Source organism: Prinia subflava, chromosome 4, assembly GCF_021018805.1.
Source record: "Prinia subflava isolate CZ2003 ecotype Zambia chromosome 4, Cam_Psub_1.2, whole genome shotgun sequence".
NCBI classification, from domain to species: Eukaryota; Metazoa; Chordata; class Aves; order Passeriformes; family Cisticolidae; genus Prinia; species Prinia subflava.
In genome coordinates, this window is record NC_086250.1 from 51,082,024 (window position 1) to 51,098,506 (window position 16,483).

The 16,483-nt window shown below is 37.9% G+C and overlaps 1 protein-coding gene across 2 annotated transcripts in view; it reads right to left on the reverse strand.

Annotated features, from left to right (window-relative positions):
* Window positions 1-1,628: 1,628 nt before the first annotated feature.
* The window catches only part of TSPAN12 (tetraspanin 12), a 41,096-nt gene continuing 26,241 nt past the window's right edge, over window positions 1,629-16,483 (reverse strand). For both annotated transcript variants that reach the window (XM_063396748.1, XM_063396749.1), the window contains exons 5-8: window positions 15,708-15,782; window positions 11,335-11,442; window positions 8,405-8,548; window positions 1,629-3,177 (exon numbers count right to left, since the gene is read on the reverse strand). In XM_063396748.1, coding sequence (XP_063252818.1) covers window positions 2,872-3,177; window positions 8,405-8,548; window positions 11,335-11,442; window positions 15,708-15,782 — 633 coding nt within the window. In that variant the 3' untranslated portion in view covers window positions 1,629-2,871. The remainder of the gene's footprint in view (window positions 3,178-8,404; window positions 8,549-11,334; window positions 11,443-15,707; window positions 15,783-16,483) is intronic.

Below are 16,483 nucleotides of genomic sequence, written 5' to 3' on the forward strand. Positions count from 1 at the left end.
ATGTTAAGGAGCATCTCTGCAGTTGTTTGCTACAAGAATTTAGTTCATTACGCTTCATGCTCCAGAGAACAAAAACCATACCATCCTTCTCCAAGTACTCCTGTAAAACTGAGGAAAAAAAGAAAATAAGAGGAAGTAGTTTTCACTGCCCCAAGTATCTCTAAATGTTCCTGTCTTGCCAAGCAGCCTCTCTCCTACACAGATTGTAAAGCTCTATAGAAAAAGAGCAAGCTCACCACAGCCTAGTCAAATAATTTTCAGGGTCTTTGAATAAGCCCTAGAAAAACAGGCACCTCATAGCCTAAGCAGTCAAAGAAAAAAATTCTTAAAGTGTTCCAATTTACAGATGAGACCTATTTCTGCAAATGTGGTTAAATACTCAAAATAGAAAAGATTCTTTCTCAGAATGTAGACTGGCTCAGGATTTGGGTAGCCAAGCCCAAGCGAGGTTTTCCTGACTGCAAATGTTCATTGTTGTGGAGGTCCATAACACTGCTTTGGGAGGTTGGCTCTGTGTCAAAGAAGGCCTCCCCAAAGCAATCCCTCTGCTGTTAAAGGAACCTGACTACACCTGAAGGCAGTGCTCAACTCATCACCCAGACAGCCTGACACCAAATGACATGAGCTCTAAGTATCTCTAAATCCCAACACACCCCCCTAGCTTGGCTTGCCGTATTTGCTCCTCGATGAGCTCTGACCTGCACACAAGATACACAGGCAACCCCCATGACAGTCTGAACAGTCTTCGTATGGAAAGCCTAGGAATATTTGAAGCATGGCTAAGGGAGCTTCCACAGACACTCGCTGGGTAAAATTTTAAGGGCTTAGGTTTCCTGGAGAAAGGGAATTTTGTGTTTCCTGGAGAAAGGGAATTTTGTGTTTCTTTTTACATTATATTTTTTACATTACTTAAGTGAAATTCCCTACATTCAGCACTAATTCACTGCCAAATGTAGCTGTGTACATGTAATCCATAATCAAGAATTGCACAATTTGTGGTTTGTATGGACTTTTTTTTTTGTTTTTAAACAGGAGCAAATGACAACTCAGTGCACTTTGTAGCACCACTGGTCTCTGCAGCACTCCGAAGCCTGGAGTTGCTCTACACCCAGCCTTTGTCAGACACCTGCTCCTTGTCTGCCCAGGCTGAGCAGTGAGCAGGGTGGAACTCAGCTGTACCCTGTGCAGCAACACCAGGTCAAGGCTTCCCAAGCAAAACATAAGAAAGTATTCCTGAAAAAGATACTCCAAGCAAAATTTTGGGATGGTTTCTCCTTTTATCTTCTTTTTACCTCCCAAAATAAGTATCAGCATCAATAGAAGTACAAAAGCAGAAAGGTCATCTTGCCTGCAATAGTACCCTTGGAATAATTACACCCAGAAGCAGAATGCTAAAAAGCTAACAGCCCACACAACTGAACAGCTTAATTTCACAAGCCCTTAAGAAGTTTTCTTAGAAGCAATAAAAAAAAAAAAGAAAATTATACTAACATTGCAGTTTCTCCCCAACAGAGTAAGTGGAATGGGTAAAGACAAGTCAAATTAACTCACACTCACAGGAGGACCCTCCTAATGCTCATCCAAAGCATTCGTACTCTATGACTAAAAATACAAAAGCCATTATGGAATTTAAGACAAAAGTAATTTTATTGTCTACCAAATCACACCTTACTTTCGTTTTTCTTTTACAAATTCCAAATCAAATGAAAGAATTTTTTAAATGTAATATTATGTGAAAAACCCATTTGCCACAAACTACTATACTCAGTGGAACAAATATATATTTCAAGAGCGTGGCCAATTGTAAAAATAATCCTATGACATAGACATTGCTCATAAAAATACAGTAAAATGCACTTTCCCCACCTCAATAAATACATTTTAATCTGTTTCCGGCTGGCATTTTAAGCCACCAGAGGGTTCTTAATGAAGCAGTCACCAAAGTAAAATTTTTCCTCATGTACTTTTACAATTATTGCAATAGCATCCAGAACTGTAAGCATTTTTCTTGCAGTCTTTTGTTTCTAGCTTCAGGGGAATCATGGACAGGAGAAAAGGTTCATCTATAAAAATGTGCTACTCCCATATTGATTCCCATTTTGGAAAGAATGTTTAAGGTTTTCTTCCTTTTTACTAAGAAACAGTCCACAGAACAAACTATTTCAAAGAAGAATTCTCCAGAAAACTAAAGTCTATTGTCTGTAGCTAGAGTTTTGTTTTCAATCCCTGTTTAATATATTTAAAATTAAAAAATTATTTTGTTAGATAAAAATAGAAGTTTTAGAACATCTTTAAGAACAAAAGCTAAGATAAAAGTTTTGTTAGAAAAAAGAAAATCTTGCCCTTTTTACAAATCTTGCAAATTTTTAAATCCAAGTACTAACTTGAATTGTAGCTCTGCTTTCCATGCACACATGAAAACACACAATTATACAAACACAGATCCCTGATTAAGACATTTTCCAAATGGCTTATTAAAAGTCAATTTCAGCTGAAGTCACATTTTGTTTGCTCAAAGCACAGTTGTTTCTTCAGAAGATGAGGATTTCTTTTCCCTTCCACGTTCAGTCTACCTGTGATTGAGTCAGTGTTTTACACTTCACACAGCTTGTGACAGAGCCTATTACTGTGCCCAACTGAATTAGTGCCTTTTGAAAAACAAACACAAAAAATCCACTCTTTTTCACAGCTGAGGACACAGCTAAGAGATTGATAACAGGCTCATCTTTGTTTGCTGATCTCCTTCACTTCCATTCATTATCTGGTTTCTGACCATAAGGAGACTGCTATATTTGGTATATTTGATGAAACAGAAGACAAATAGCAACAAAACAAAAAATCCTCTGTGACTTTGCAGATTGATTGCATCACTTATAGCTCTTCCATTTCAAAGTGTGTATTAAAGCTGTTTGCCATGGATGTATGTTCAAAGATCCTGGTCAGGCTTGGTTTCAGTAGCTCCATGGAATGACACGACAGCTCCTGCGAGGTATCGCTCTTCAGTGCCATGATCGGATCTGCCCTGGGGTCCCTTCTGTCATAGTACAGAGCCCACAGCAAAGTAATGGTGAGGATCATAGCCAGGATCTGCATTACTCCAATGGAGATTCCTAGAAATCTCAGCACTTGCAATTGCTTCGTCCCCCTCAAAAAAGTGTACATTTTTTTACCGCATCCCTATAAAACAAAAATAGATTAAAAAACAGTCAGTAATATTTGGGTTGCAGTTCCAAAGGCTTAGCTCATCCTACCCACTGCTGTCTTTTCTGACTCCCAAGAATCTCTCTCTCACTTCCTTCAAACAATACTTTGAAAATTATTTTGCCTACTTTTTAACTGTTTTCATGATCCAACTTTAAGTTTTCTCATACACAGAGACTTTATTGTAAGATAGCTGTGCTACTTTTCAATTTAGAAATCACTCAAACTTAGTCTGAATTCCTATCAACTCTCACTAATTGTTAAAGAAACTCAGCTGGTTTTGTGAAGGTTTAAAAAGCCATTGAAGTCCTCTTTATGATCTTGTTTCTCACCTTAAATTGAAGATCTTCAAAGTTATCAATTATTTTAAGCTCTTTTAGGTTTTTTTCTACAAATAATACTACACTGAAGCTAAAACACCATTGTAGGAAATATCTATGGACCTGCATATTCTCTTCAGAAAACATCCCATGAAAACTATGTTACAACATCCAAAGCTGATGTTCACAGAAACGGAGTTTACCTCTTTCCAACCCTTCAGTGCAGGCTCTACATTTTGCTTACATGGCCAACTAACTACCACACAAGGCTTCAGAAACGCTCCCAAGCCCTTGTAAGGCTGCAGGGATCCACAAAGAGACAGCAGCTTTGGGAATGAGCGGCTAACAGTGCAAGCAGAAATTACAATGCTCGTGGCTCAGTAAGGGCAATGTGTGTCTTAGGGACGATAAAACCAGGAAGAGGGGGGCCTCTGCTACTCTGCAGGATGCTTATTCTCTAGTCTAAGCTTTGCAGGGTTTCACAGCACAATTATCAAACCAACATAAATATCAGGGGGAAATTCAGAGTAACAAACTGGATGGGCACTGGTCCCAGAAGCAACCCACCAGGAACCCATCAAAATAGGACTGTCTTGAGAATGTTATTTTTTGCATTTACATCCGCACTTCATATTTCTTACGGCTTTTCTAAGAAAATAAAGCAATTAATCAAAGTGATGGAATCTGAAGACAGGACATGATAAATAACACTTTTCAATCACACTTAAATTCCCAAAGCCAATTTCCCCAAAGCCAATTTCAAATGCTACAGTCCTAAATGTATTTGATGAGAAGTCAAATTTTTGCCACACACAAAAAATTCACACTGTAGTCAACAGATTCTCATTAAGGATCTAAATAAAATTAATTAAACTCTATGATAATTGTACCAGAATAAATTATGGGATTTCAATGTCTTTGCTCGTTTCACTGTTTCATTTTTTAAACAGCAGCAAAGAAACAGAAAATCAGCAAGCATGCATTCTTTGAAATTTCAAAAGAAGAAAATCCAGCACTGTAACAAAAGCAATGTAACTGGACTTGAGGTGGGGGATAAATACTGTCATGCTGGCATCTTCTTTTCTTCAACTGGAAGGCAGTTGCAGTTACATAATTTCCCAAATTTTTTGTTAATTACAGAGAAACTGGCTGCATTTTAATACTTTTGATAACTTAAAGAGATGAACGTGCATGCTGGTCACAATTTAAAAATGCTCCACCACAGCAGTATTCAAATTCAGTTCATTTGTTGCCTAGAGAAAACACCCACTAACAGAGAGCAATAACATTATTGCTTACATCTCCTGCAGAAACATAACTGAGACAAATTATGCCCAATCTAGGTAGACTGTTTTCCTCCATTTAATGATGTTTTCCTCCATTTAATACACGTTCGAAATCAGTTTCAAAACTGAGAAAACACAGCCAGCCCTGTTAACTTCACATCCATGCATTTTATTTCTGCTTATGTGACACTTTCATAGTTGGTAGCCTGCAATTAAACAGTACATAAATACACTTCCTCCAGCAAGAGTTTGTCACTAAATGGGGAAGAGCTCTTCTTGACAAATCAAATATAGTCTAAATCTTTGCAGTAATCATTCAGAAGAATCAGATTCAGATTCCTACAAAGCTACAGATTAAAGGCTTGATTCATTCACTCTGTACTTTCAGTCTTGAAATAAGAAAAAGCATGTATTTCTTATTTAGCATATGTTACTGATTTATTTCATCATAGAATAAGAACCTGAACTGAAATACGCTTCACTAAGCAGAAAAGATAAGCCATCAGCAAACACATCTTTTGTATACCAAATTTTGAGTATACTCAGAAGCATATTAAAGCAAATTGTAAAATTAAATATTAAAACAAACCAAAATTAAAACAAAATTAGTTTAATTAAAATGAATTTTGAGTATACTCAAAATTGTGCCAGAAACAACAAAAAAAATTGAACAGGAAAGCTTGTTTTTTTTTTAAGATATCAACTCCCACCAAACATTTTATCTACACCGCAGCTCACAATCACAAGACGGGCAGAGCTCCTCTTGTCCTCAGACCACAACAAACCTCCAAGGCCACATCATCACCTTCACACCTCCCCCACAACCAAGCTCTTTCTAAGGTCAGTCTGGTCATGAAACTGCACCAAAGGTGAAGCTCATCAGAATAAAAGCAATTCAAGAAATTGAAAAATAGCTTTCAATACCCAGCAGGGAAAATATGATTTCTGCCAGAAGTACTTTCATGCAGAACTGTAAGTCACCTTTCTTTCTGCAAAAATTAAATTGTGAAGGATTCCAGCTTAGGCTATAGAAAGTTCTGAGTTCCCAGAAAAAAAATCACAGCACAGCTACAAAAAACACATTTATCAGTCCCAGACAAACCAAACTTCAGTTTTCTGAAGTACTACAAAGAATTTTTCTGAAGTACCAGAATGGACTTGCCAAATATTTACATAAACCAATTTTAGGCTAGCGAGGCTAATCTTATCAGGCTCCCTCTCAAACCACCAGACTATGCAAGTTTGGTTTGAATCACTTTCTAAAAAAGCTTTTTTCTTTCAGTTCTCCAAAGCAGAAGTTAGGCAGATTAGTCTTGGAAGTATAAGTTGGTTTTGCATAATACCGATAAACTCATTAGCAAGCATACTATAAGAGTCTGGAAGACACCCCACAGGCAAGCGCCACAGAAAGAAACACTTCGCCAACAAAATATTGTACATATCTCACAGAGAAAGGAAGCATTTTTGTGGCTGATACTACTGAACACAGCCTGTCCCTTTTTGGAATGGATTTTGCAGTAGAGAACCAAAAATAAATTTTTGCTAAGTGCTGAATCTATCCAAAATGCTCTGCGGTACAGTAGGGGAAGAACCATAAATGTGCCCTTCAGATTTCTTCTGAAAAAAAAAGCCAAGCAGCCTTTCTTTTTTCAAGTGGGTCTTAACACAGCCCTTATGTCCTACATAATAATCATCTTTGGCTATTAATTTTCTCCAAATAGAACCAAAAGAACTTGAACATATTAAGTTTGCAGAGAACCATTTTCCTGGAATACAGCACAGGCAAGAAATGTTATCAGAAGAGGTGACACAAGAAAACCTTGCACTTTGGACACTACGTTCCAATGACTAATACTTCTCCATAATTTTTGAGCTTCCTGTGCTCCAAGAGCAGTTTTTCATTGAGTGACACTGCTTACATACTCCTGCCTTTTCAGGCAAGGGGCAAATGAATGCTCTACAGTGTCCATATACTCCTTGGAGGCTCTCTACAACAGACTTGTCTGTATGGCATTAACAGTAGCAACAGTACTACAAAAAGCAACTATTATTGCTGAGTTAGCCACAACTTTCAGTTTTTCAAAATGTGTGACTGGCAGGCCCCAGAAGCCTGAATGGCTTTCTCATTCAGGAACTGACACTTCTAAAGCACAACCAGTGCTGTCAGTGCTGTGAGCCTTGCCAGAAGGCGAGAGGTGGGAAAAAACCCAACTTCTGCCACTGTCTTTAACGTTCCTACCATAGACTGGCCTTCTGAGGCACCTGCCTTTTGGCAGCTCTATCTTCTCTCTTCCTAGTGGAAGCACACAGCCTCCTAGGATGGATGTCTCAAAGTCCAGATTAGATTAAGTAAACTCTGTTCATAAAGTCAATACCACACAAATTCATTTCCCCAAAGCTATTGCCAGGAAACAATCAAGTTAATATTCATACTGGCTTGTTTAAACAGCGAATCTCCTCTGCCTCAGAGGTGCTGCTCCATAGCTCCTGAACAAGAGCCACGCAACAATTCTTGTAAGAATGGGTTTTAAACACCTTCTGAGACTGAGAGAAAATAAAATGGTTCTTTGGATACTCTTCCATAATGCAGAGCTACACCATCCACTGGAGAAATGTTCATGCTGCAGCATCTGAAAGTAGGATTCTAAGGCCCATCCTCCTTCCTAAGCACCCTGTATTACTCTAAAGCAATCCAATGAAGAATGCATCTCTTCTCAGATCCTCACAACGATGCGATTGAGCCATGCTTTCTGCCCACTGCTGGACTACTTGGACTGTTGGTCATTCTGCTGTTACTGAATGTACAATTATAGGTCTTCAGAGATCTACCAGCATAAGAAGTTGTGGGTAACAAATAGTTTTAGACAAAGGTGACTTTATACAGTATTTGTGAAAATAGTATTAGTAAAGAGTATATTTACTTGTTTTTATATTTTTCACCCTAAAAACAGCAATATCTTGCTACCATAATGACCTCCCTTACCCACTTCAAGTTCAAACAGGTCCTTGCCTTAAGGCTTTTTTGGTAATTATTTCTGAATGATCATACTGTAATGTAGAAAGAGTATTTTCACAAGCTTCTACACATGCTCAACATGTACAGAGTACAACAACCAAATGATCTGCCTCCTGACATTAGACCTGTTAACAAGAGAGCTCTCATCTTCCAAAGGAATTCTCAAAAGCATCCTTCACTGTACATTTCACTAAAGTACTCTTCCACTTACCCTGCAGTAGTTTATAGGAAGGAGCCTGGACATTATGTCACACCTAATTTATAACTTTTTGATTGGAACAAATTTGAACTCCAACCTAACCCATATAAAACAAACACTTCAAAGTTTAAGCACATCTCAGGTTTTAACTGCATTGCCACTAACTCATCTCACTTCCAGGTAAGGGTGGGTGGGTGGGTTTCTTCTTCTTTCTCTCCTCCCTCCTTCAGCATTAGCAAATAATAACCATAAACACTTTCCATAAACACAACTACTCTACAAAAAAAATTACTCTATTGCACGGAAAATGATGATTTTGGAAAATTACTGGATCAGGAAGAATGTGCAAAACCTTCCAATATATCCGTATTTTTCTCCTTACCTCCTGATAAAGGTCACTGAGGTCCTCATGATGTGCCTGCTTAGAGCATCCTGGGAACTCTCTGACACAACACGAGTCAGGTGGCCAGTCCAATTCTGTCATTTCCAGCCAGTCTGTGAAGTACACCACGCCACAACATTTAAACTGCAAAGGAAGGATTAGCCAAGATCAGTAATAATGATGCTACTTCTTCAACAGGTAAAGTAAGTAATCAAAAAACCTAACAAAGTTCCTAATACCAACTCTCAAAATATTTACATAGAACTAAAAACATCTATGAGTGCTTCCATGTATCTTGTTTTGCTGTACTTTGACATAAAAGCAACATGAAAAATGTAATGTAGTGACCAATGAATACTTCAGAAACAGCCAACAATACTGCTCTGTCCTTTAAATCCCAATTACTTCCTCAAAGGATGCTTCACAGAAATTGTCCTATCTCTGGATTCTCCTATCCTTACTACAAGGAACTAATACAATTTCATGTCAAAATGAAACAAGTATTCCTGTGGCTGAAAGAAGTAGCAGAAAAAGGTCATACTAGTGAGGACTATTCTTGCAAGGGTACAACTACAGACATATTTGCTGAAAACAGAAAGAGTACAGATTTACCTGAACATAGGAAAAAAATAAAAGAGTAAGCAAAAATGTACAGAAATCACAAAAGCTGAAAGGAAAACTAAAAATGGAAGGAAGGGATATCACATTAAAATAAATACTGCAACATAAATCAACCATAAAAATAAGAAGTTTGGCAGCAAAGCAGACAAGCTGTAACTGACTATAAAACCTACCAGGACTAACAACCTGTCATCTTCTCTGCAAAGCACACCCTGAGATTTAATGCCAAATGATCAGTCTTCCACATTAGCAGCTGTTTTCACCCAGGAAAGGGTGAAGCAGCTACATTAGATTTGGCTTGGCACTGAATGTGGACTTGACATGACTGAGGAGAAGCTTTGCTGCAGAAACAAGATGGTTCCTTTCTCTGCCTGAATGTCCTCCAGGCCCAGCCTGAGTGTAGGTAACTCCCTGAGTTCTTTGATCCACAGGCTTGGGAACACAGCTGCCCTTCTTTACACGCCTCAGAGCCAGGGTCCTGTATTCCATGCCACTCGCTGTCCATGATCAAGCAGATCAGTCCCACACATGCTGGCACACACTGTGACTAATTTATCAGCCCTCTTAAAAATCTCACTTCTCCCTTCTTTACCACAGCTCTCATGTCTCAGTTTTTATTGGTTTGTTACTCACACTCCTCCCAGCACTGGACTTTAAGGAAAGCTCAGTCTTTTGGTTCCTCACTGCAATTGCCAAGACCACCTTATAAAACATCCTTTTCTTACTCTTGTGTCTTTTCTTTCCCCACTCAGTTCTTCTTCCCTGACTTCAGTTGACCCTTTCCATCGTCCTTCGCATAGTGACAACTTTGATATTAGACCAGCAAGAGGACTGGGGGAGAACACATTTCCCATCTCCCTGAGATGTTAAAAGATACAGAAGAAAGAACACCAAACTGATCAGGGCTGAACCTCTGGTAACAGAATCGTAATTACAATTCTGCTGACTGAAGAAGGGTCGTAAGTGCTTATTCAGTCATAAAGCACATACCAGGCTCATATATCCAGCATCTAAACCATGAGTAGATGGAATATAAATGAGAGCCCACCAATTAAGTAGAAACTGTAGAACAGCTTTCTCAGTTCCCCAAATCATTCATCTGGTCACAGGTGCCATAAAGAGAATCTACCTTCTAAAACTACTTCTAAAGGAAATTCTTCTCCCCTACAAAAATTAAGGCTTAGTTGAAGTTTTATTACTAACATTAATATTATAACCAGTCATTATAATGAAACTACAACAACTAGGAGAAGAGGCAGTATTTAATTTAATCAACCTATACCTTTAAACCAAGATACAGTACCAGCTCTATTCAAGGCAAATTGATTGAGATCATTTGATTGTATTATCTCAGGTACAGAACAGACAAACGCTCTACCTGCATATGAAGAATTACTCAATTTCACAGAGCAGGGAACTGGGAGGGAGGACGGGGGTGCTGGTGTGTAACCTCTTTCTTTCAGGTTTTAGTATAAATACAGACTAACTGAGTGCTGCCAGGAAATGTTTAAATAAACAGGAAATCTGAGCAACAATGACAGATTTCAACATTTCAACAAGCACAGCACAATGACAGGCATTTAAAGAGTTCGCTTCCTGCACATGAGTTATATTTGGAGTTAATGGGTTTTACCTTGGGCAATTTCATGTTTCTGTAACATAATACTTCATTCTAAAAAAACAGTACTGAATTTTAGTAGGCTAGAGGGCAAAGCTGTGAATACACAAGGAAGCTTTTGGGATTGTTTCCCACCCCCCAGTCAAAGGAAATAAAAACCCTCATCACTTTCACAAACCTCGGCCAAAGAGACAGTGTTGGCATCTTTTTGGAAACTTCCTTTCCCATTCCTTTCCAGCTAAACATATCTTAACCATGACAGCTCCATGAAAGGAAACTAATAGAGCCTATGGGAAGGGGAGCACAGTTTAATATTAAAACAACATATAGACACAGTCACTTTACTTTACCTGCAGATTTTTAATTTTACATACACCATATCATTTAATGCTATAGTAATCCATAAAGGTATTGGTGTCCTAACCTTACTGAAAAAGGATATGAGAATGTTAGCAACTTAAATGAATTTATTAACATTCTGGTTTTGGTCTTTAAGTACCTTTAGGGCCTACAAAACCAAAGAATTGGTTATCAAGTGATGTTAAAAGACAGCATCACTACACAGTGTTTCATATCAAATGAACTTGCATTTATTGGCCTATTCACTTAAAACCAAACCTTTTCCCTTAGCAGATAAATAACACTCACTGAGCAGGTACCACTTTAGTTCATGAATTGTCTATCATCTTACCTCCCTCTGGAAGAAATTCCAAGCATGGGTCAGCCACTGGTACCTAGGTAGGCCATAATTGGTCATCCTGGCCTTCAGTGTGATCATATCAGACCACTGCACTGGAACCTGGAGCAAGGAGAGAGAAGTGACTCACACAGTGCATCGGTCGGCTTGTGCCTCCAACCCACAGGTTCCATCTACACTGAGATCTTTCCAGTGCAATAACTAAAATAACTATGCACACAAAAAAAACCAGGAAAACAATGTTGCAATTTTTATGATACTAATACTTTACAAGCCTTTCTTCAAATATCAAGGAAAAGTTATTTGTTTCCTTTGCTTACAACTTAATTTACACTGAAAGAAACATGGTTACATTTTGAAGACATTCCAATAGGATTTGGTACAATTTATTTATATCATTATCAGATTTTTTACTTGGCATAAAACTTGAACTGAGTCCTATCCAAGTCATCAGGGATGGTATTTGTCTGCCCTAGTTTAGGTATCCCTCTGGTGTTGTCTTAGATAATAGAAATAAACAGGCAGCCAAATGGGGAAATTCATCTCAAGATAAATAATTTAAACAGAGCAGATGAATCATTCCCCTGAAATCTCAAATCCACTTCCCTGTCTAACATGAAAAACTTTGATTTACATGTCTAACTTCTACATATGCAAAATTAATGAATTTATTAATGAATTCTATCCCTGGAGATTTTTCAGTCATTTTCTGGTTTTGTCTGGAGCTCTGCACGCAGGTATCCTGAATGTGCTCCATTTCAGTAACCTGCTCAAAAACAGTAACAAGGAAGTGTAGACAAGGCCCTTTCACCCTTTTTCCCCAAACACGCTCACAGCCTTGTGAAAATCTTTTCTTCTGAAAGGATTCCTGAAATATTTTTCTTTCAACTGTGACAACTCAGAAGTGAGGTGCTGGCGCACTCCATTGTCTGAATATGACACCTCAGTTAGCAATTTGATGCAATCAAACAGAGGCAAGTGCTATGGCACCGCGTATACAGTGAAGTTATGAGTCAAAATCAAAACCTCACTTCAATTCGGCAGCACAAATTTCAGTGTGCAAAAACAAAACAAGCATCTGAAGACTGCCGTCACCATTCTATGTCACCACACACCATTCATGCTGAGTTTTGCCTTGCCTCCATCAGCCTTAATAGTAATGGTGAAAGAAACTACAATTGCAGTATCAGCTGTCACTTGGATGCGAGGGGAGCCCAGCTCCTCTAGCAGCCATGACTTTGCTCTCCTACTCAATTTGAAGCTAACAGTAAGAGCATTCTGTAAATAGCAACAAATGTTATCTAAGAAAAGAAAATTAGCACAATACTTCCCAAGGAACCTGATCTTCATTGTGCTAGGTGCCCTACAAAAAGATAGGGCCAATCACTGCCTGCCTGAACCCATAACACAAATAGGAACATTTGGTAACATTTCATTACCACTAAGTTATATTGCATTTTTCATGCCCTAGTAAAGTTTCATATCATCAATATATTAATAAGGTCCCAGAAATTTAACATACCTTTCACTTAGCCGATTTTTGCATTGAACTCATGATGGTTCACATGAAAAATTTGTTTGCAGTAGAGTACTAAAAATATGTAAAAGTGTTATCACAGAATATTTCTATTACAGGCATTTACGCAGGTCATTATAATAAATTAATTTAGTTTTATACTCAATGCATTTCTCTTTCTTCTGCATTGTAAGCTAGCACTTTGCTTTCTTTGGATAATATCTGATAGTACTGCAATTAAGCTCATGTTTGCTAGACTATTTTTAATTAACTTTTTTGAGTTAAATGCATTCCAAGGTTATGTCCACAACAGAATACATCCAACTTCTTTAGGAAATCAATGGAAAGCAGGAAAAAAAATACTCAGGAAGTGAGAGAAGGAAATTAAAAGCAAAGCAAAACAATCTAAACCTCACTGAAGGAAAGCAAATTGAATGCTGGAGCTAAGGAGGGATTTCAGAATCTGCCTGTTTGCTGCAAGAATGCCAACAGGTTAAACTGTACTGGTAATAGGTACATTGATGCAGCTATTAAATATCTTCCTGTCAGCTCATACATGCAGTAGTGCACAATAACACATGACCGAGATGCACTTGTTTGACTACACACCAATACTCACATGTAGACAAACAAAATCTAAATTTCAACCTAAGTCCTATAAAGCTCAGTCTGCCACTGAGATCTAATTACTCATTATTATTTTTCAAATGACTATCAAAGCTTGTGCAATGCCTAAATAAGCCAAGGATTCACACTGGCTTTTCAATCTTGTGGGTGGAATAAATTAGTCATGAGGCACACTACATGCTGAGAGCTATCATGAGCTTGGAGGAAAGCTGTTTATGCAAGGACTCTTAGAGCAACTTGTCCACATACCAGAGAAGAGCCCATATTGGATCAGCAGAGGCAGTTATGTCTCAGTGACATTTCTGACAACATCACCCACACTACACTACACATCCACCTACACCAATGCCAACTAACTGATCTCTGAAACCCACCAGGGGTTCATGTGATTTAATGCTACACTGAAACCAGTATGACATCAAGACAACTCCATGAATATAAGAGGGAATTGTCTTATCTTTATCAAGTAGGAGGAAGCACATTCTAGGGAATGACCTGCACAAGTATGGAAGAATTACTGAAAAATAACCGTTCTCCTCAAGACTGCCACATTCCCTATGGTTCTCAGAAGCAAGAAACCCACCTCATCACATGAAGAGCAGTAGTGTTAGGACAAAGGGAATAATAGTAAGAAATCAGATGGAAAGAGAAAACAACAAAAATACAACAACCAAAAAGACCCAACCCAAACCAGTACCTCAGAAGAGGAATGAAAAGTAGATACATATAGATAAGGAGAGAAGAAAAGAGAAAATGAAAAGCAAAAAAAAAGCAACTGTGTTTGCTGTGACCCACTGCAGAAGATGCAGACGTGGAACCCAGAGCTGCTTCCTTTAACAAAGGGCTGAAGGGACAGCCATGTTCTCCTCTGAAGGGAAACAGCATGACCAGTGACATAACATATGGTAGGGCTAGGCCAGCCTTTATCAAACTGTCCCAAGTTTGGGTTTCAGTAGAATAGCAGATAATCAAAAGCCTGAGGGTCAGACTAAAACACACCATAACTTCAGATTTTCTAGCTAAATACTGATGGTTGAAAAAGCATCTTCCATTGCTGTGAAGGCTATGTTATTTCAGGCAGTTTCCACTGGCAAGGTTTTCGTGGAACGATGGATGTTAGTTGTAACAGTCATCCTTGGCAAAACCCCTGCAGAGGGCAGCTGTGCCCATAACACGAAGAATGCCTCTTGTCTGTATGCCAAATGTTGAAATGAATCAATGCAAACTGACATTTAAAGCAAAGGAATAGTCTTAATCTCTATTATATTAGAACAGTTCTCTGGAATCTGTACTGGAAGGGAATGAATTCTGATGTGAAGTCCTGCTATGTAACTTCAGACTTCAAATCTGCCAGAAATTCCTTTGGTCCAAGTACTGTGTAAATATCAAGAAAGCTACCTCACATCTTACTGCAATATAATTGTCATTCACTGTTGGAAAGACCATTATATTGGGCATATCTTGGCAGTTGAGAGAAAAATATTTATCCCTCTATTCATAAAAATGTACCAGACTGAGTAAAGATGTAAGGATACAGCAGCCAGCAGTTACATTTCAGTTTAATTTGCTCAACACCTATTTTCTTACATGATTAAGTTACAAGGGTTACAAGTCCTCAGTTTGAAAATTAAAGGTTGGTGTAGTTATAAAAACTAGACAGAGATAAAACCTCTTCACAAGTTTACAGAAGAGTGTTTTATAGTCAAGACATGTTTTGCTTAAACCTGGCATTTATAGCTTGTGGAGGCAGTGTGCAGATTTTAGCAGACAGCAAGTCCTCTATGGAAAGAACATGCTGTCTGTTTACAATGTAGTACACTCTTTAAAATGCAAAGAACTTTTGGGACAAAATCCCTTCAAATTCTCTCGTCTCCTCTCTCAAAATCCTTATTTAAGCCTGAAATTCATAATTTATCCTCAAAAATATCACAGACTTCAGTGAGAATCTGCCTGAGCAAGACTTAACAAAAAATTAAATTCTTAAATGGGGGAGACGAAGAATTCGGCTCTCAAATATAGAGGGGGTAGGGAGAAACCCAGACAGGGCCTTCCAGAGAGACAAGCTCTCCCAGGAGAATTCTTTGTTTAAAATTAGGGCAATCACTTGAAATTAAACTGTCAGAATAACGAACAGAGATAAACACTACGGCAATTAGAAAACAGCTAGCTAATGGAAAACTTAGTTTTCCTCTGCTGAAAAAATGCAGCCCCTTTTCTGACTCACCGTTATTTCCTGCTCGTAGGTCCAAACACCACAGGCCAGTTCAACGCAGAATATTACAAGCAAGCTTCCAAAATACTGCAGAAAACAGAACAGTCTTAACTGGTTTTTATCCTCTTTAAAATAAAAAAAAACTTTTTAAAGTTTAATATTATTAAGTCTTGTTTTTCAAAGTTAAAGAACATCTGAAAATATTATTAAAATTTCACATTACTTAAGACATGGAAACAGAAATACATTTTTTTAACCAAAATATGAAAGATTCAGGCAGCAAACTTTACAAAAGCTAAGATCATGGGGAATTTCTTCCTTGAAAACTACATTCTTATCAAAGTGATTTAGGTATATGAGGTCAGGTCTAACTGTGCAAATATTTAGAGATTAATTGAAATATCTTTTAATATTAAAAGGTATCACCCTTGAACTATTTAAAAAAAGGAAATATAAGTGTAAATGAAGAAGTACAGACCTTGGTAATGATGCTTAAGAAAAACTGGTTGCTGCAATTAAGAAGAGTGGAAGTATCTTCTATATAGCATCAACAAACCCTTTCTGAACTGCAGGATAAAGCTACATGGAATTTGAGGCTGTTTTAACTGGTATTCTCTATTAAAAATGACCCTTTAATCTTCTATTTAAAGCAGAAATATACTCTCATTTATTCTTGACTCCAAACTTTCTTCCTTGTCAGTGGACTGAGCTTCCCTTTGTTCTCAGTATAGAAGACTTAAAAGCTACAATCTTCATGCATTTTAATTTAATTTGAAAATCAAAGAAAC